This window comes from Ranitomeya variabilis, chromosome 4 (genome assembly GCF_051348905.1).
Source record: "Ranitomeya variabilis isolate aRanVar5 chromosome 4, aRanVar5.hap1, whole genome shotgun sequence".
In the NCBI taxonomy this organism is placed as follows: Eukaryota; Metazoa; Chordata; class Amphibia; order Anura; family Dendrobatidae; genus Ranitomeya; species Ranitomeya variabilis.
The window spans coordinates 250,742,102-250,763,892 of NC_135235.1; the positions used below are offsets into that span (position 1 = coordinate 250,742,102).

Genomic DNA, 21,791 nt, shown 5'->3' on the forward strand with positions numbered 1-21,791 from the left:
GACCTGACAAATTTCAGTTGGTGGATAATGAATCTATAATATATGAAAGCTTAATTGTAATCATTACATTATGGTAAATAATGACATTTAACACTATATGCTAATTTTTTGAGAAGGACCTGTACATGAACTTGAACCTTGCGTTAACACTAGTGATGAGCGAATACACTCGTTACTCGAGATTTCCCGAGCACGCTCGGGGGTCCTCCGAGTATTTTTTAGTGCTCGGAGATTTAGTTTTTATTGCCGCAGCTGAATGATTTACATCTGTTAGCCAGCATAAGTACATGTTTGGATTTCCTAGCAACCAGGCAACCCCCACATGTACTTATGCTGGCTAATAGCTGTAAATCATTCAGCTGCGGCAATAAAAACTAAATTTCCGAGCACTAAAAAATACTCGGAGGACACCCGAGCGTGCTCGGGAAATCTCGAGTAACGAGTATATTCGCTCATCACTAGTTAACACGTCTCAGGCTCCCATTTAGGAAGCGCTTCCCCTTTTTGTTTGCCATCACCCCTCCCAGAATGTGGGCTATTCCCAAACCATTTAACTGTATCTTACCCAGAGTGTGCGAACTACATCCCTACAGCCTTCAAGCCTCCAGGAAACCAAAACACAAATCAGCCATAAGGGTAAAATACATTTTTATATATAAATAATATGCAAAACCAAGAACCATTTCATCAAATTCAACCCACTTGCCATGACGTCTTCTTGAGCTACTGCTCACCCTTTAACACAGCGACATATAAAGATCCTGCCGATACCATCTCTAGGGACAGGACCAGGGGCTGCGACAGATATAGAACCTGCTGATACCATCTCTAGGGACAGGACCAGGGGCAGCGACAGATATAGAACCTGCTGATACCATCTCTAGGGACAGGACCAGGGGTAGCGACAGATATAGAACCTGCCGATACCATCTCTGGGGACAGGACCGGGGTGCAGCGATAGATATAGAACCCGCTGATACCATCTCTGGGGACAGGACCAGGGGCAGCAGCAGATATAGAACCCGCCGATACCATCTCTGGGGACAAGATCGGGGTGCAGCAACAGATATTGAACAACTAATGTGGACAAATCTGAACTCATCATCTTTCCTCCATCTCATAGATCTTCCTTACCTGAGCTATCTGTTGCAATTAACGACATCACGCTTTCCCCCATACCGGAAGTCCGCTGCCTCGGAGTAACCCTTGACTCTGCCCTGTCCTTCAAACCGCACATCCAAGCTCTTTCTACCTCCTGTCGCCTCCAGCTCAAAAATATCTCCAAAATCCATCCTTTCCTCAACCGTCAATCTACTAAAATGCTTGTGCATGCCCTCATCATCTCCCGCCTCGACTACTGCAACATCCTTATCTGTGGCCTCCCTGCTAACACCCTTGCACCTCTCCAGTCAATCCTTAACTCTGCTGCCCGACTAATTCATCTCTCTCCTTGCTACTCCTCTGCTTCTCCTCACTGCAAATTTCTTCACTGGCTCCAATTCCCTCAGCGTATCCAGTTCAAATGACTAAGGCTAGGTTCACATTGCGTTAGGGCAATCCGTTAAGCGCATAGCGCTAGCGGATTGCGCTAACACAATGTATCTATAGGGATCGCGTTTGCCGATCCCCGCTAGCGCAGATCCCCGATCTGCGCTAGCGAGGAACGGACCTCGGGCGCACCTCGGACGCTGCAAGCAGCGTCCGAGGTCCGTCAGAAAGTGACGGCACATCGCTAGCACGTGCCGAAAATGGCATGCGCTAGCGATGTGCTAGAGAGCAGATTCACATTTCCGTCAATGGGTGCGCTAACGGACCCGTTGCATGGCGTTAATTGCGACAATTTCGCCATGCAACGCAGTCCGTTAGCGTTAACCCATTAACGCAATGTGAACCTAGCCTAATACTGACCTACAAAGCCATCCATAACCTGTCTCCTCCATATATCTCTGAACTAATCTCCCGATATGTTCCCTCACATAATCTCCCGTCCTCCCAAGACCTCCTTCTCTCCTCCACACTTATTAGCTCCTCACCCAACCTCCTCCAAGACGTCTCCCGAATATCCCCCATCATCTGGAATTCTTTGCCCCAACACATCCGACTATCAACCACATTCAGATCCTTCAGACAAAACCTGAAAACCCACCTCTTCAGGAAAGCTTACAGCCTGCACTGACCCCGCTGCCTGCTCACCACTACCGAATCTACCGCCTCACCAACACCGGAGCTCCTGCAACCCTCAACCTATTGTCTCCTTCCCCACCATCCTGTAGAATAAGGAAAAATAATGAAAAACCAGCTCACCTATTAGGCATTTGTTGTGGGGAAGCCCGGATACCGTGCAGTCATCACGTAAAACAATGGGGCAAACAGGAAAAGAAATCCAGCTTCCAAAAATATCAAAATTTATTGAGGATAAAATCCAAAGTCCATTGACATGGTTCACAGGAGAATGTGTAGCAGCAGAATGTAAGCCCGCAAGGGCAGGGTCCTCGCCCCTCTGTATCAGTCTGTCATTGTTAGTTTACTGTAAGTGATATCTGTAATTTGTATGTAACCCCTTCTCATGTACAGCACCATGGAATCAATGGTGCTATATGAATAAATAATATAGAACCCGTTGATACTATCTCTGGGGACAGGACCAGGGGCAGCGACCAGGGCCGGCTCCAGGTTTTTGAGGGCCCCGGGCGAAAGAGTCTCAGTGGGCCCCCCCCTTTAACACATACAATTCATGATCGTATATAACACAGCCATGTAGTATATAACACAGCCCACGTAGTATATAACACAGCCATGTAGTATATAACAGCCCACGTAGCATATAACACAGCCACGTAGTATATAGCACAGCCCATGTAGCATATAACAGCCTGTATAGTATATAGCACAGCCACATAGTACATAACAAGGCCCACGTAGTATATAGAACAGCCATGTAGTATATAACAAGGCCCACTTAGTATATAGAACAGACATGTAGTATATAGCACAGCCCACGTAGCATATAACAGTCCATATATTATATAGCACAGCCACATAGTATATAACACGGCCCACGTAGTATATAGAACAGCCATGTAGTATATAGCAGCCCACGTAGCATATAACAGCCCATATAGTGTATAGCACAGCCACATAGTATATAACAAGGCCCACGTAGTATATAGAACAGCCATGTAGTATATAGCACAGCCCACGTAGCATATAACAGCCCATATAGTATATAGCACAGCCCACGTAGTATATAACAGTTATGTAGTATATAGCACAGACATGTAGTATACAGCACAGCCCCCCTACCCCCAAGAATGGCCCCATAGTCCAGTACTCACTGTTATAGTTAAAAAAAAACCCACTCACCTCTCAACGTGCCCGCGCTGCTCCCTGCTCCGGTCCCGACGGCTGCCGCTGCACTGCCTGACACACAGCGAGTGCGCGATGACGTCATCGCGCACCCGCAGTGTCAAGAGTGGGGAATGATGGGAGAGGGAGCATCAGGTGACGCTCTCTCCTCCATCATTTGCTTTGAACTTTACCGGCAGACGACGGTATAGTTCAATGCAGCGGCATGGGAGTTGACGCTGACGACAGGCGGCCCCCCTGCCTCACAGAGGCCCCATAGCGGCTGCGTGATGTGCCGCTAGCTGAGGGCCCCTAGGGGGAGCGGGGACCCTAGGCAGCTGCCTGCCCCTAACGCCGGCCTTGAATGAGCCCCCCTGTCTCGCCAGGGCCCCGGCACTTGCCCGGGTACGCCGGGTGCTGACACCGGCCCTGGCAGCGACAGATATAGAACCTACCTATACCATCTCTGGGGACAGGACCAGGGGCAGCAACAGATACAGAATCCGCTGATACTATCTCTGGGTACAGGAACGGAGGCAGCGACAAATATAGAACACGATGATACCATCTCTGAGGTGCAGTGACAGATACAGAACCTGCCGATACCATCTCTGATCTCTGGGGACAGGATCGGGGCAGGGACAGATGTAGAACCCGCTGATACCATCTCTGGGGACAGCGACAGATATAGAACCCGCTGATACCATCTCTGGGGACAGGATCGGGGGCAGGGACAGCTATAGAACCCGCCGATACCATCTCTGGGGACAGGATCGGGGGCAGGGACAGATATAGAACCCGCTGATACCATCTCTGGGGACAGGATCGGGGGCAGGAACAGCTATAGAACCCGCCGATACCATCTCTGGGGACAGGATCGGGGGCAGGGACAGATATAGAACCCTCCGATAGCATCTCTGGGGACAGGATCGGGGATAGCGACAGATATAGAACCCGCTGATACCATCTCTGGGGTGCAGCGACAGATTATAAAACACGGGGGTTCTGGGGAGGATGATGCGTTTCAGATTTCTGTGTCCCCTAATAACAATGTGGAATAATTATGTAAATAAAGGCGAATGTGCACACGGCGATCCCTCACTGGTAATAGCTGCACAAGGAAAATGAACAGAAACTGATGAATAAATCACTTTTCCTCCGCACCTCTGCCTCACGGAGCCTCACCAATCCAGATAACAAGATAACGTCTGCGCAATATTCATCAATTCCCATATAAATGAGCGAATGCATGCAGACCGCTACCGGTGACATCGCCGAGATAAAGGAGCAGCTTCTGCACGAGGGAAAGCATTAATTGCAAACAGATCTGTTCTCTATGCAGAGCAATGTAATTAAACACAGCGAACACATAATCCGCAGAGCAATAATCTGTGCGCCACCTAGTGTTAGATCAGAGTGCTGCACCACAGGATATATCTAACACGGTGGAGGACACATGATAAAATCCACAATGTATATATAAAAATAATCTGTAATCCCCCTAGTGTTGGATCTGGTGCACAATGTTATATCATGCGGTGCAACACTCTGATCTAACACTAGGGGGAGTACAGAGTATATAGTATACTACATTGTGCACTTTCTAATCTGTGCTCCTCCTAGTGTTAGATTTGAGCACTGCACCAATCCCATGGTGTAGTATACTCTGCAGTCTGCACTGGGGTAATCTGTACTCCACTGGTGCCCATGTCCACATCTGATTACTGCTAATTTACCAGCACGTATCAAGCCCCCAGGACCCCCCGAACTGCTCACTTTTGGGTGAGGATTTGCTCATCTCAGCCTCCTTTGGGTCCAATCCCCAGGTTGACCTGTCGGCAGCTATTCTGATGGCTCCACAGGGCGCTGGGAGAGATGATGATTGCAGACACAATATATCAGTGTGCGATCACAGAGGACTGGCCGGGCTGGATACAATGCAACAAACCTTCAGCTGTGAGAAGTATTAGGGCAGTAAGGCCTCATTCACACATCAGTATTTGTGTTACGAAACCAGGAGTCTCCAACCCACCGAACAGGCGACAATCTTTAAATTATACCTTTCTTCTCCTGATTTTGGCTTACAAACACTGATGAAATACTGAGCGTGTGAATGAGGCCTACAGGCTGAAGGTTCCCATCCGCTGACAGCAGAGACCTAGAGTAATACCAGGCCCTGCGCGGAGGCCCCAGGCTCTAAACTTGGGCTATACTTTCATGTCTCCTGGAACCAGTAGATGCCATCATGTTCCCACTTTGTGCTGTTCCTCTGTTATTCCTCCTGGAAATATAATCAGAATCTTCCACCCAGAAAGTGATCAGTAAGGATCCATCGCCCATGGACAGTCGCACTGCCGGTGCCCGGTGTGCCTTCCACTGCCTCCTCTGCGCAGATCGCTGCTCCCAAGATGGCGCGGCAGTGACAAGAGGAGGGTAGTAGTAACCTGAACCGCGCAAGAAAGGCAGCAGGTGTAGAGGGAGCAGTGCAGCGCGGATGAGGCATCAGGAGGAAATGACATGAGGCATGAGGAGGAAAACAATGACACATGAGGCGGAAAACGACACATGAGGCATCAGGAGGAAAACAACCACACATGAGGCATCAGGAGGAAAACAATGACATGAGGAGGAAAACAATGACTTGAGGCATCAGGAGGAAAATGACGACACGAGGCATCAGGAGGAAAACTGACACGAGGCATCAGGAGGAAAACAACGACACATGAGGCATCAGGAAGAAAACAACGACACGAGGCATCAGGAGGAAAACGACACATGAGGCATCAGGAGGAAAACGACGACACGAGGCATCAGGAGGAAAACGACACGAGGCATCAGGAGGAAAACAACGACACATGAGGCAGCCAGCGGACCATAGTGGGCGGAGGGTCATCTTAAATTTACCACTAGGCGTCTCCCTGCACGGTCTGACATTGTCCAATCAGTGTTGCTTGTGAAACAAAAGGAAAGGTAACGCCCAGTTGTCATATTTCCAGAAGGAATAACCGAGGACCCTCACAATCCAGGACTGTCTGTTTCCGCGGTGTGGAGAGATGACATCTCTTTCTCATGCTCCCCATGTGTCCGTATTCTCTGCACTCTAATGTGACATGCAGCAGGTTCGGCGCTGCAGATGGCGCTACTGCATGATGCCACTCTATCTCTATATAAATAAGCTTGTAAAGGGAAAAGCGTTTATCACCATCTGGGCCGTAAATGGCAGACGTCATGCTGGCATGTGCGCAAAGACACAGTAAGTCGTCATGTGTGCGAACTGCGCAGCGACCCCCTTCCCCATGTACGCAGCACCGCCTGCAAAGTGATATCAGTAATGTAAGGCAAGGTACTACAGGCCGGGGTCTGAGGAGCACAGAGACCATCTCACGGAGCACAGTGACCACCTGGCTGAGTGTACTGACCACCCCGTGGAGCATAGTGACCACCTCGCGGAGTGCACTGACCACCCGGTGGAGCGCAGTGACCACCCCGTGGAGCGCGGTGACCACCCCATGGAGCGTACTGACCACCCTGTGGAGAGCAGTGACCACCTCGCGGAGCGTACTGACCACTTCACAGACCGCAGTGACCACGTTGTGGACCGCAGTGACCACCTTGCAGAGCATATTGACCACCCTGTGGAGCGCAGTGACCACCACCTGGAGCGTACTGACCATCTCGTGGAGTGCGCTGACCACCTCACAGAGCACAGTGACCACCTCGTGGACCACAGTGACCACCTTACAGAGCGTATTGACCACCTTGTGGAGTGCACGGACCACCCTGTGGAGCACACTGACCACCTCATAGAGTGCAGTGACCACCACGTGGAGCATACTGACCACCTCACAGACCGCAGTGACCGCCTCGTGGACCGCAGTGACAACCTTGCAGAGCGTATTGACCACCTTGTGGAGTGCAATGACCACCCTGTGGAGCACACTGATCACCTCACAGACCGCAGTGACCACCTCACAGACCGCAGTGACCACCTTGCAGAGCGTACTGACCACCTTGTGGAGTGCACTGACCACCTCATAGAGCGCAGTGACCACCACCTGGAGCGTACTGACCATCTCGTGGAGTGCACTGACCACCTCACAGAGCGCAGTGACCACCTCGTGGACCGCAGTGACCACCTTGCAGAGCGTATTGACCACCTTGTGGAGTGCATTGACCACCTTGTGGAGTGCACTGACCACCCTGTGGAGCGCAGTGACCACCACGTGGAGCGTACTGACCACCTCACAGACTGCAGTGACCACCTGATAGAGCGCAGTGACCACCACGTGGAGCGTACTGACCACCTCACAGACTGCAGTGACCACCTCACAGAGCGTACTGACCACCTCGCAGAGCAGTAATGGCCATTTTACATAGGAAAGAGTTTTTCTATAAACAAAGGTTTCCGTTTTTTGGGGGGATTAGTTGGATTTTGGGGGTGCTCTGTAGCCAAAGCTGCAGCTCTGATTGCGATAGCGGTTAGAAATGGTGGACGCGGTAATCTTGAATATTACGAGCCCCCCGTACAGGGAGCCCCCGCATTATAAATGTTCCCCGCTAGTGACGAGTCGTGAGGCGCCGTCACTTAATGCTTTTTACAAAAACCATAACGACTAAACTTTAATTGGAAAATTGAAACCAATGAGAGAAACGTCATTTCAATCATCTGCGAAGCGTCTGTAACGGCCGCCATTAATCAGCCGTATCGCTGGGTAACAGTGACGAACGGTGCGATGAGCGCTCTATGGGCAGGACGCGGAGCAGCGTCGCCTCCTGCTGCTACAACTGTGAAGAAATTATCTGATTGGCTGGGGGTCGGCACATTGTCCTTCTGGCGCATTCGCAGGACACCATTTTCCTGTAGTATTTGCACCTCGTTTGTTTATGTGACTGATTAGAGCTAATATATTAGAGATTACCAGCGCCCCCCTCATCTGCAGATCGCGTCTGGGATTACAGCTCACATCCAGGTGATTGCAATACCAGACCTGACCTGTGGATGAGCGTGGCGCTGTCTATGGTGGAAAGCAGCCATGTTTTTAACATTTCGTGCAGCCCCTCTGTAACTGATGTATGTGCTGTCAGGTCACAGCCAGAGCTGTTGGAGGCTGTTTGGTACAATGTAGCAGTGACGGCTGATGTTGGATAATAAGACGACTTGTGTTTCCCCCACAGTTCCGCCAGATGATCCGGTAATTATTGGTGGCCCTATAGTAAGCCTCCGGGCCGGAGACCCTCTGAATTTAACGTGCCACGCAGACAACGCCAAACCAGCAGCAACCATCATCTGGATGAGGAATGGAGAAGTTCTGAACGGAGCGACGTATTCTAAGGTGAGCGCCGAGGCTGCAGTATGTGATGTAACACTGAGGGCCACCGGTGTCCTGGGGCTGAGCCACAAGGGGCACCTAGACTCACCACACATTCAGCTCTGCTACATTGTAACAGCACAACCAGATCTGCTACATTGTAACAGAGCACAAGCAGATCTGCTACATTGTAACAGAGCACAGCGAGATCTGCTACATTGTAACAGAGCACAGCCAGATCTGCTACATTGTAACAGAGCACAACCAGATCTGCTACATTGTAACAGAGCACAGCGAGATCTGCTACATTGTAACAGAGCACAACCAGATGTGCTGCAATGTAACAAAACACAACCACATGTGCTACAATGTAACAGAACACAACCACATGTGCTACAATGTAACAGAACACAACCACATGTGCTACAATGTAACAGAACACAACCACATGTGCTACAATGTAACAGAACACAACCAGATGTACTACGATGTAACAGAACACAATCACGTGTGCTACGATGTAACATAACACAACCAGATGTACTACGATGTAAAAGAGCACAACCAGATGTACTACAATGTAACAGAACACAACCAGATGTACTACAATGTAACAGGTCACAACCACGTGTGCTACAATGTAACAGAACACAACCAGATGTACTACAATGTAACAGAACACAACCAGATGTACTTCAATGTAACAGTATACAATAGATCAATGGCCAAACTTATATGTGCTAAAAAACAGGGAAATGTGAAATATGTGAAATATGAATAGCATACTGGCTTATGAACTTTATGAACAAACACATGAGATTTTTAGCACAAGATTTGCAAACGTTGTGAGCCCATTCACCAAAACGTCAAGGTAATCTCAGATCGAATGGGTAACTACACTGACTGTCTGGTGTGAACACTTACCTATGGTATCTGAGCTGAATACCTAATGTGAACACTTGCTTATGGCTAATGACAGGGTAAAGCCTACTTATATAGGACGCTCAGAACCAATTGTGTTGAGATGTAATTAAAACATGGAGAAGGGCAGGGCGTTCAAGTCAGAAAATAATATATAGTAAATAGATCAACTGACCGAACAATATATATATATATATATATATATATATATACATTCGATCTGAGATTACCTTGACGTTTTGGTGAATGGGCTCACAACGTTTGCAAATCTTGTGCTAAAAATCTCATGTGTTTGTTCATAAAGTTCATAAGCCAGTATGCTATTCATATTTCACATATTTCACATTTCCCTGTTTTTTAGCACATATAAGTTTGGCCATTGATCTATTGTATATTTGACTTTTTTTGGCTACAAACTATTTATATATATATATATATATATATATATATATATATATATATATATTGTTCGGTCAGTTGATCTATTTACTTCAATGTAACAGGTCACAACCACGTGTGCTACAATGTAACAGAACACAACCAGATGTACTACAATGTAACAGAACACAACCAGATGTACTACAATGTAACAGAACACAACCACGTGTGCTACAATGTAACAGAACACAACCAGATGTACTACAATGTAACAGAACACAACCAGATGTACTACAATGTAACAGGTCACAACCACATGTGCTACAATGTAACAGAACACAACCACATGTGCTACAATGTAACAGAACACAACCACATGTGCTACAATGTAACAGAACACAACCAGATGTACTACAATGTAACAGTTCACAACCACATGTGCTACAATGTAACAGAACACAACCAGATGTACTACAATGTAACAGTTCATAACCACATGTGCTACAATGTAACAGAACACAACCAGATGTACTACAATGTAACAGAACACAACCAGATGTACTACAATGTAACAGTTCACAACCACATGTGCTACAATGTAACAGAACACAACCAGATGTACTACAATGTAACAGTTCACAACCACATGTGCTACAATGTAACAGAACACAACCAGATGTACTACAATGTAACAGAACACAACCAGATGTACTACAATGTAACAGAACACAACCAGATGTACTACAATGTAACAGTTCACAACCACATGTGCTACAATGTAACAGAACACAACCAGATGTACTACAATGTAACAGAACACAACCAGATGTACTACGATGTAACAGGTCACAACCACGTGTGCTACAATGTAACAGGACACAACCAGATGTACTACAATGTAACAGTTCACAACCAGATGTACTACGATGTAACAGTTCACAACCACGTGTGCTACAATGTAACAGAACACAACCAGATGTACTACAATGTAACAGAACACAACCAGATGTACTACAATGTAACAGGTCACAACCACGTGTGCTACAATGTAACAGGACACAACCAGATGTACTACAATGTAACAGAACACAACCACGTGTGCTACAATGTAACAGAACACAACCAGATGTACTACAATGTAACAGAACACAACCACGTGTGCTACAATGTAACAGGTCACAACCACGTCGGCTACAATGTAACAGGTCACAACCAGATGTACTACAATGTAACAGAACACAACCACATGTGCTACAATGTAACAGGTCACAACCAGATGTACTACAATGTAACAGGTCACAACCACGTCGGCTACAATGTAACAGAACACAACCAGATGTACTACAATGTAACAGGACACAACCACATGTGCTACAATGTAACAGGTCACAACCAGATGTACTACAATGTAACAGGTCACAACCACGTGTGCTACAATGTAACAGGACACAACCAGATGTACTACAATGTAACAGGACACAACCACGTGTGCTACAATGTAACAGGTCACAACCACGTGTGCTACAATGTAACAGGACACAACCACGTGTGCTACAATGTAACAGGACACAACCACGTGTGCTACAATGTAACAGGACACAACCACGTGTGCTACAATGTAACAGGACACAACCACGTGTGCTACAATGTAACAGGTCACAACCACGTGTGCTACAATGTAACAGGACACAACCACGTGTGCTACAATGTAACAGGACACAACCACGTGTGCTACAATGTAACAGGTCACAACCACGTGTGCTACAATGTAACAGGACACAACCACGTGTGCTACAATGTAACAGGACACAACCACGTGTGCTACAATGTAACAGGACACAACCACGTGTGCTACAATGTAACAGAACACAACCACGTGTGCTACAATGTAACAGGACACAACCACATGTGCTACAATGTAACAGGACACAACCACGTGTGCTACAATGTAACAGGTCACAACCACGTGTGCTACAATGTAACAGGACACAACCACGTGTGCTACAATGTAACAGGACACAACCACGTGTGCTACAATGTAACAGGTCACAACCACGTGTGCTACAATGTAACAGGACACAACCACGTGTGCTACAATGTAACAGGACACAACCACGTGTGCTACAATGTAACAGGACACAACCACGTGTGCTACAATGTAACAGGACACAACCACGTGTGCTACAATGTAACAGGACACAACCACGTGTGCTACAATGTAACAGGACACAACCACGTGTGCTACAATGTAACAGAACACAACCACGTGTGCTACAATGTAACAGGACACAACCACGTGTGCTACAATGTAACAGGACACAACCACGTGTGCTACAATGTAACAGGTCACAACCACGTGTGCTACAATGTAACAGGACACAACCACGTGTGCTACAATGTAACAGGACACAACCACGTGTGCTACAATGTAACAGGACACAACCACGTGTGCTACAATGTAACAGAACACAACCACGTGTGCTACAATGTAACAGGACACAACCACGTGTGCTACAATGTAACAGGACACAACCACGTGTGCTACAATGTAACAGGACACAACCACGTGTGCTACAATGTAACAGGACACAACCACGTGTGCTACAATGTAACAGGTCACAACCACGTGTGCTACAATGTAACAGGACACAACCACGTGTGCTACAATGTAACAGGACACAACCACGTGTGCTACAATGTAACAGGACACAACCACGTGTGCTACAATGTAACAGGACACAACCACGTGTGCTACAATGTAACAGGACACAACCACGTGTGCTACAATGTAACAGGACACAACCACGTGTGCTACAATGTAACAGGACACAACCACGTGTGCTACAATGTAACAGGACACAACCACGTGTGCTACAATGTAACAGGACACAACCACGTGTGCTACAATGTAACAGGTCACAACCACGTGTGCTACAATGTAACAGGACACAACCACGTGTGCTACAATGTTACTATGAATATTTCAAGCGTAGATGGTGACAGCCACTACGACAGTGATTGGTTGTCACAGCCCCGCCTGCATACTGTCACTTTGATAAGGACCAATCACATTAAACGTCTCAGGAGCAATCTGATTGCTTTGTGGATACTTTCCCACTTTAATTGGCTGACTGACTAACCAATGAGTATTTTGCAGCGCTGACGCTGAGTAACTTTATATTTTTATGCTAAGTGTAAATCATGTGTCATTCTCCAGTCCCACCCAGAGCTGCATTCCAAATTCTGCTGGTTTCAGCAAAGTGCAGTGCATTGTGGGAGCTTAGATGATAGTAGGGTGTTAGGTCACATGACTATGGCGTGTAAATATCCCCTCCCAGCATCAGTAACATATTGTCTGCAGCTTTGGAGGTGACTGGAGCATAGAATGTGACAATTCAAGGTCTGTTTGTATACAATGAATTACTGGGGTCTCTGCTGCTGTCGGGGGCCTTGTTAGATGCTATTCCAGCTTCGTTAATCCTCCCGGGCAGAAACAATGGCGCGCCCCTCGTGTTTTCCTGCTCTTTTATTCCGCCTCCTGTTTTCTTACTGAACCGACAAGAGGAACATTTGCTTGTGTGTATCTGCTCCCTGCAGCCGACCCTGTAATCCCTGCGGCTGGCGCAACCAGATAATTAAAAATACAATCTGCAGAAGGGACCTCGCTACGAACGAGAGCGGTGCCTTCCCACAATGCCGTGCGGCTCACCGCGCTCTATGGTGGCTCCATTGAACCAAGAGAATAAGAGAAAATTGAAAGCTTTTGTACGCCGCCAGCATATCATTACCGGCCGCGCAATCCTATTGTGCCGGGAAAATGCCACAAAGAAAAGTAAAATGTATTCAGTTCCTCCGGAGACGGAAAAAGTTGCATTTGCTGGAAGATTTCAATAATCAGGATTTAAATACGCGAGTGTTTCACGCCCGGATATGTGGGCGCAGCGCGGTGTATAATTTAGGAACAAGAAGCCAACGGCAGCACTGATGAAGGAGAAGAAATCCTGTTTTATCGCCACGAATTATAAAGAGCATTTACCACGAGCTGCAGGAAACAATGTCACACCGCGGCGACAAAGCGATTGTATGTAGGACGCGATCACGTGATGTGCAGGGGCCGGAGATCTACCGGGTGTTCAGGAGATGTGCTGCAACCCTGCTGTCACCGGGACGCCGCGCAACTGCGACATAAGCGCGTAAAGTTCAGGTTTAGGTAAAATAAGCAACAGGTTTTGTGGTTCCAGTCCCAGGAGATCAGCAGCCCCAGAGCCGCCTGCAATCACTGGGGTACGGCCCGCCGTCAGGAATAGCATATTCACCGCGCTCTAATCACGCAGGTAACTCCGCATGTGATCACTGAACCGCATGCATTCACCGCATCTAATACAGTCCATTGTGGAGGCGAACGTGTCGGCTGCAGATAATTGACATGCTGCGGCTCGTAATCCCACACCGCAGGGAGGGTACGCAGCGTTACATAGAAGTGCAGTGGTCAGGAGATTCCTATAAATCCACTGTGCTTGTAAGGCCGGCGTCACACTAATGACCCTCGGCTCCTGCTCTGCTGTCAGCGTGGGCCGAGTGTCATGCGTCTGTGCTCCGAGCCTCTCGCACAGAGCGGATCGGAGCACAGCTACGGAGGAGAAACTAATTTCTCCATCTCCTCCATTGCCGGGGTCCGTGTTTAGCGCACAGCACTCGGATGATATCTGAGTGATGTGCGCTGTCTCACTCACACCCATAGGCTTATATGGGAGCGAGTGAGCAGAGTCTCGGCCGAGTGTCAGTGACAATCGCAGCATGCTGCGATTGTCTCGGACCGAGGAAAACGGCCGACGAAAAATCGGCTGCTGGGAGCTGCCCCCTAGCGTAACATTGGTCCTAGTGCAATGCGATTTTTTTTATCGCATTGCACTCGTCCGTTTAAGTCGCCAGTGTGACCCCGGCCTTACCCAGAACACAGCGCAGGTGAGCCGCGTCCAAACCACTGATGGTCTGGATTGTGGATATGTACCCTTATAGCTGGTCAACTGGTCCTGAGGGCAGAAAGCAGAGACCGACACCAGATGTAGAGGCCGGTGCCAACAGTTGAGACCGGTGCCCGGGTGCAGCTGTAGAGGCCGGTGCCAACAGTTGAGACCGGTGCCGGGGTGCAGCTGTAGAGGCCGGTGCCAACAGTGTAGACTGGTGCCCGGGATGCAGCTGTAGAGGCCGGTGCCAACAGTTGAGACCGATGCCGGGGGCGCAGATGTAGAGGCTGGTGCCAACAGTGGAGACCGGTGCCCAGGATGCAGCTGTAGAGGCCGGTGCCAACAGTTGAGACCGATGCCCGGGGCGCAGCTGTAGAAGCCGGTGCCAACAGTTGAGACTGGTGCCCGGGGTGCAGCTGTAGAGGCCAGTGGCGACCGGTGCCCGGGATGCAGCTGTAGAGGCCGGTGCCAACAGTGGCGACCGGTGCCCGGGGTGCAGCTGTAGAGGCCGGTGCCAACAGTGGAGACCGGTGCCTGGGATGCAGCTGTAGAGGCCGGTGCCAACAGTGGAGACCGATGCCCGGGGTGCAGCTGTAGAGGCCGGTGCCAACAGTGGAGACCGATGCCCGGGGTGCAGCTGTAGAGGCCGGTGCCAACAGTGGAGACCGATGCCCGGGGCGCAGATGTAGAGGCCGGTGCCAACAGTTGAGACCGATGCCCGGGGCGCAGATGTAGAGGCCGGTGCCAACAGTTGAGACCGGTGCCCGTGGCGCAGATGTAGAGGCCGGTGCCAACAGTGGAGACCGGTGCCCGGGATGCAGCTGTAGCGGCCGGTGCCAACAGTGGAGACCGATACCCGGGGTGCAGCTGTAGAGGCCGATGCCAACAGTGGAGACCGATGCCCGTGGTGCAGCTGTAGAGGCCGGTGCCAACAGTGGAGACCGATGACCGGGGCGCAGATGTAGAGGCCGGTGCCAACAGTGGAGACCGATGACCGGGGCCAACAGTTGAGATCGATGCTTGGGGCGCAGATGTAGAGGCCGGTGCCAACAGTGGAGACTGATGCCCGGGGCGCAGATGTAGAGGCCGGTGCCAACAGTGGAGACCGATGCCCGGGGCGCAGATGTAGAGGCCGGTGCCAACAGTGGAGACCGATGCCCGGGGCGCAGATGTAGAGGCCGGTGCCAACAGTTGAGATCGATGCTTGGGGCGCAGATGTAGAGGTCGGTGCCAACAGTGGAGACCGGTGCCGGGGTCACACCAGCGTACGGCGTCGGATGCGATCTGCTTATGGCTACTTTCACACTAGCGTTAACTGCAAACCGTCTCAAAACGTCTTTTTTGCCGAAAAAACGGATGCGTCGAAAAAGTGAAAAACGGAGACAAACGTATGCCACGCATACAGCATTTCGACGGATCCGTCGCAAATCCGTTAAACGTTTCCGTCAAATACTGGATGCGTTGCATACGTTTTTACCATCCGTTTTTACGACGGATCCGTTTTTAAAATGGGAGGCTCCCAAATTTGATTGGCTACTGGAAAATATGGAAAACTATATAGTTACTGTTTTTACAGCCCATCTTTGTGGGTTTTAGTTTTGTGGCAGCGATGGAAGGTGTTCTTGGGAGGATTGCTAGTTTGGTTACCGACGTTATCTTTGAGACGAATCTCCTGGATATCATAGTGCGGGAGAAGGAGGCGGCAGCGGAAAGGCGTAGGATGCTTCTGCAGCAACGGAGACGACTGTGGATTCATCCGATTAATGAACTACGGATGACCCGGGGTGTCCAGTCCACTCTGTACCTGGAGTTGAGGCACAATCCACACAAATTCTACAATTACGTGCGGATGAGGATGGAACATTTCGACTTTTTGCTTCAAAAACTGGAGGATGTCATCCGAAGACAGGACACAAGGATGAGGCTTGCCATCACACTGGCGGAGCGGCTGATGGTGACCCTGCGGTAAGCCTCTTTTTTTTTATTTCATTGCTGATATTAAATGTTATATTACATGCTGCAGACAATACTACGCTGGCATACTGCGCACTATTTTCTGCAGCATGTAATTTTGGTTTTCTTGGCGGACATTCCACTTTTTTTTTTTACACCGGTTTCATGCTGGTTTGATTGTGTGTCCCGTCCTTAAAAAAAAATTAACAGTGCCATATTGAAACTTGTTGGTCTGTGCAATTTTTTCTAACATTTTTTTTTTTTTTTTAAAGTTTCCTAGCTACGGGTGAATCTATGACTTCGCTCCATTACCAATTCAGGCTGGGCATTTCCACTATTTCAGGAATAGTGAAGGACACATGTCGGGCTATTTGGACCACTTTGCAACCAGAGTATATCCCCCAACCATCCATGGAAATCTGGTTGAGAAGTGCAGAAGAGTTTCAGCAAATTTGCAATTTCCCTAATTGTGTGGGTGCAGTTGACGGGAAACACATACGGATTGCGAAACCGGCAGGAACAGGATCGGAGTATTATAATTATAAGAAGTATTTCTCCATCGTCCTTATGGCTATTGCAGACGCCAACTGCAAGTTCCTTGCTGTGGACATAGGAGCGTATGGACGGTCCAACGATTCACAAGTTTTTAAAAACTCTCCAATGGGTCGTTGCCTTTATGGAGAGACCTACGATTTCCCGTCAGCCAGACCACTGCCAGGAACAAATGACCCAGCCATGGAATATGTCTGTGTAGGTGAAGAAGCCTTTCAACTGTCGCCGAACCTACTGAAACCGTATAGTAGCCGGAACTTAACCCATACCAAGCGGGTCTTTAATTACCGGCTTACTAGAGCACGAAGAGTAGTGGAGTGTTCTTTTGGCATATTGACGGCGAAGTGGTGAGTTCTGCTGACGGCTATCAAACTGAAAAACACAACTATAGATGAGGTTGTTAAAGCCTGTGTGGTGCTCCACAACTTTGTCCTTTCAAAGGAGCCCGTTTCCTTGGATGACGAAGAGTTGGAGACCACCTTGTGGGACTACCGCAGCAGCTCGGTTCGCTCTACAGGTTCTGTTACAAGGATGAGGGACCAGTTTGCGGATTATTTTGTGTCACCTGTCGGGCGGATCCCATGGCAAGACATGATTGTGTAACCTGTTTCCCATGTGTTTTGTTTATGCAAAAAATGTGTTTCTACCAAAAAAAAAAAAAAAAAGGGCCCAAAAGCGTGGTTTTCTTGCTAGTAAAACCAATATGTTATACCTTTCACACGTCTGGTGTTTGTTTTTATTTTACCTTTTTTATTTATATTACCTTAATAAATCCACACACACACACAAAGACTAGAATTTAAATCAGAGAAAATTTTATTTTAACTTTTTTTTTTAAATATTTTTTTTTTTTTGCAAAAAAAAGATATTTTTTATTTTCCAGTTTTAAAAAAAAAAATTTGCAAATTTTTTTTAACAAATATTTACATTAACATTTAAAATAAATTTTTACAGGTCTTCAAAGTGTGGGGTGGAGATACGAGGGGAGGAGGGGCTGGAAGGTTGGACCACGTCGATAGGTGGGGAAACCCTACTTGTTTGGGGTGCAGTGGAAGGGGGGGTAAAACCAGGAGGCTGACCAGAGGGGGGTGGTGTTGGGGTAGGGGGAATACTTATTGGGGAAGGGAAGCTGGGCAAGGAAGAAAACACTGGGGAAGGAATTTGGTTTTGGGGCCGGGATGGGTATGGGGACTGGGTTGGGTATTGTGACTGGGTAGGGTAGTGGGACTGGGTTGGGTAATGGGGCTGGCGTGGGGTTTGTGGCTGGGTTTGGTAATGGTGCTGGTGTGGGGATTGGGGCTGGGTATGGTGTGGAAATGGGGCCTGGGGTTGGGCATGGTGTGGAAATGGGGCCTGGGGTGGAATTGTAGTGGATGTGTGGGGAGGTGTGTGGGTCGATTGGGGCTCGTTAATGCTCTACTGCAGGCCATTATGGCAGGTATTCATTACCCGCATCTGTTGCTCAAAAGAAAGCTTCTCCATGCTCCTGAGCATGGATTGGAAAAAAATATTGGCCGGATCTGGACTTACAGCTGAATGCAGCCTATCCAAGCGACTGCTGGTTTCCTGGCTTGTTTCACTGATGCGTGACTGCACCATGTTGAAACCAGCAGTCACTTGCTCTCCCAAAATTTTGAAAGAGCCTTGGAAGGATGCATTCAGGTGTAAGAACTCAGGAGCATAGCTCCTTTCCTGACCCCTCTGTCGCTGCCGCCAAGAACCTAATGGTGGTCTAGAGGTGGCAGGATCAGAGGGGTGGGGTAAAGGGAACGCTAACTGTTCAGCATCAGATGCGAGCAATGAAGGCTGCAATAAGGCTCCACTGCTTGGGGCGGATGAAGTGGAGGGGACAGAGGGGTCAGAGGAGGGGTCAGTGGTGTGGGGCCTACCGACGTGGCCCTCAGTGGCGGACTCAGGAGGGATCGCTCCAGAGGGCGCAGAGGAAGATGCAGGCGCACGGTGGCTGGAGAAGGTGCTGTGAAAGAAAAAACAAAAGAAATTAATACATTGATATGAAAAAGCCCTGACTGAAAGCAAACTAAGTAGACAGGTTAACATGGTTATTAGTGGGCTGTAGAATACTTACACTCTGCTTAGCATGGTTCGCCTCAGGAAGGAGAGGGCCTGGCCATATTTATATTTGCTCCTCTTCCTTCCTGCAGAGCCTCTCGGGGCCTGCATCTCCGCATTGAATTCCCTCTTAAAGTGATCCCTCAGTGACCGCCACCGCTTCCTAACCTTTCCACCTGTGAAGACAAGAATAATAAGAAAAAAAAAATTGGTAAATGCAATACATTACAGTCAGCTCAAAACATCACTGGAAAGTGAATACTTACCTAGTTTGCTCAGCTGCTGATGATGAAGGCTCTCCCACCTTGGAAAGAGGTTGTGACACACTTCGTCCCAGAGCCGACGGGTGACACCGGTATCGGAATGCTTGCGGTCAGCCATGTTCCACAGCGGCTCCCGCTCGCGAACCTCCTTGATGAGACCATCTATGTCGATGTCGTCATCATCGTCATCTCCTGCGGGAGCACGCTGTGAAGCCTGTGCCAAAAAAAAAGAAGAAGAAAAACAAACAAATTAGTACACTGAAACACTAAAGTACCAATAGAATCCCCCTCCCAAACAAAAAAAAAACAACTCACTGATGGCCGACCGCGGCGACGAGTCCGGCGACTCTGGGAGCGGCTGGGAGGACCTTCAGCGGCAGCAGCAGGAGCAGGAGCAGCCTGAAATAAAGGAAACAAATTCTCAGTAATGTAGGCATATATTTTCTGTGTTTAGTTATGTATGAAAATCTGTTTTGTGTATGGTGCAGTGTGATGTGCGAAGCAACTGTTTCACCACTACTTACACTTGGTTCCTCCTCCACTTGCATCTCTCCACCCGTCTCGCCCCCTTCTGACAGCTCCTCATCTGATTCAGCTTCCTGTTGAAACATAATTTATGCATGTAGTGATCAAAAAAAATGTAAATTAAAAAACCAAAAAAAAACCAAAAAAACATTTTTTGTGTTAACTTACCGATACACGCTGTTGCTGTGGAGGAGGGCTGTCAGAAGAGGACATTGTTGCGGTAGCAAGGCCGGCGGCTGTGGTCCTGGTGTCTCTGTAAAAGTTAAAAGACACTTGCAATCTGCTCTACACATTGAAGCAGCAGATTTGGGGTCTTCAAAACTTACTTTTAAAGATTTGTGGCTGTGGTCCTGGTGGGCTGCTCAGTGGATGTGGTCCCTGGTGTATCTGTAATAAGTATAATGGATTTATAGTTAGACCACCCCCCGAAGTAGGCAATGTTTAAAGATAAACACCCTGCTAAAATGATGTGAGAAATGTTCATTAAAGGTGAACACCAAAACACAAAAAAAGAGGCACGTTATACCATTCATTTCCATGTCCCTAAAAAAAAAAATTTTGAAATGTGAACCCACCATGCAAAAATATATTTGCCACATTTTATTTTAAAAAATCACCTCCCCCCAAAAAAAACCTTTACAGTATAACCTTTATTAAAAAATAAGCCCTCAACCAACTCTGTATTGCATGTGTAACCATTGGTACATACACCAGTTTTAAATTTACCTTTATGAAATGATACTACGGACATTTTTTTAACAAACATTTTATTATTTTCTTTTTTTTTCTCTTTTTTTTTTTTTAAATCACAATTAGGAGCTGAAATGCTCTTTATTTTAAATACAAGTACATCAACTGCAAATGGTTTTAACAGTAAAATAAAATCAACACTTTTAAATAGAAAAAAAAAACCACACTCACACATTCAAACCACAAGCTGCAGACCGCCAGACTTTTAAAAAATACATCAGATTTAAAAAAAAAAAAAAAAAAACAACCAAAAAAAAACACACATTTAAACCACATGCTGGCTGTTGTCAGTACCTCATACACACAGAAATGCACAGGCACACAGATGCACACAAAAATTGCAATACTCACACTGGCTCTATGGTGGCTGGAGTCCTGTGGCTGGAGTCCTGTGGCTGGCTCCTTCCTGTGGCTGGCTGGGGTCTTGTGGCTGGGGACTTATGGCTGGGGTCCTGTGGCTGGCTAGCTCTTGCTGGCAGTCTTCTCTCTTGGGTCTTGCAGGCATATGTGGGGTTGAAGGCCCAGGCCAGGTTTATATAGATTTGGGGGTGTCTGGCCAATTGGCAACAAAATTCTGCTTCTGAGCATGCTCAGTGTAAAAAAAAGTATTGCAGCGCTGTATTGCGTCGTACGACGTGTCCCGACGCATCCGTCGCTCATAGGCTTCCATTGCAGCCAACGACGTATGCCGCAGGATACGTCGCGACACGTTTTTTAGGCGTAGACAAAAAACGTTACAATCAACGTTTTTTGCCGAC

At 48.0% G+C, this 21,791-nt stretch overlaps 1 protein-coding gene across 2 annotated transcripts in view; it reads left to right on the forward strand.

Annotated features, from left to right (window-relative positions):
- Positions 1-21,791, forward strand: part of KIRREL3 (kirre like nephrin family adhesion molecule 3) — an 823,243-nt gene that overhangs the window by 689,756 nt on the left and 111,696 nt on the right. For both annotated transcript variants that reach the window (XM_077249436.1, XM_077249437.1), the window contains exon 5: positions 8,521-8,678. In XM_077249436.1, the coding sequence (XP_077105551.1) occupies positions 8,521-8,678 (158 nt within the window). The remainder of the gene's footprint in view (positions 1-8,520; positions 8,679-21,791) is intronic.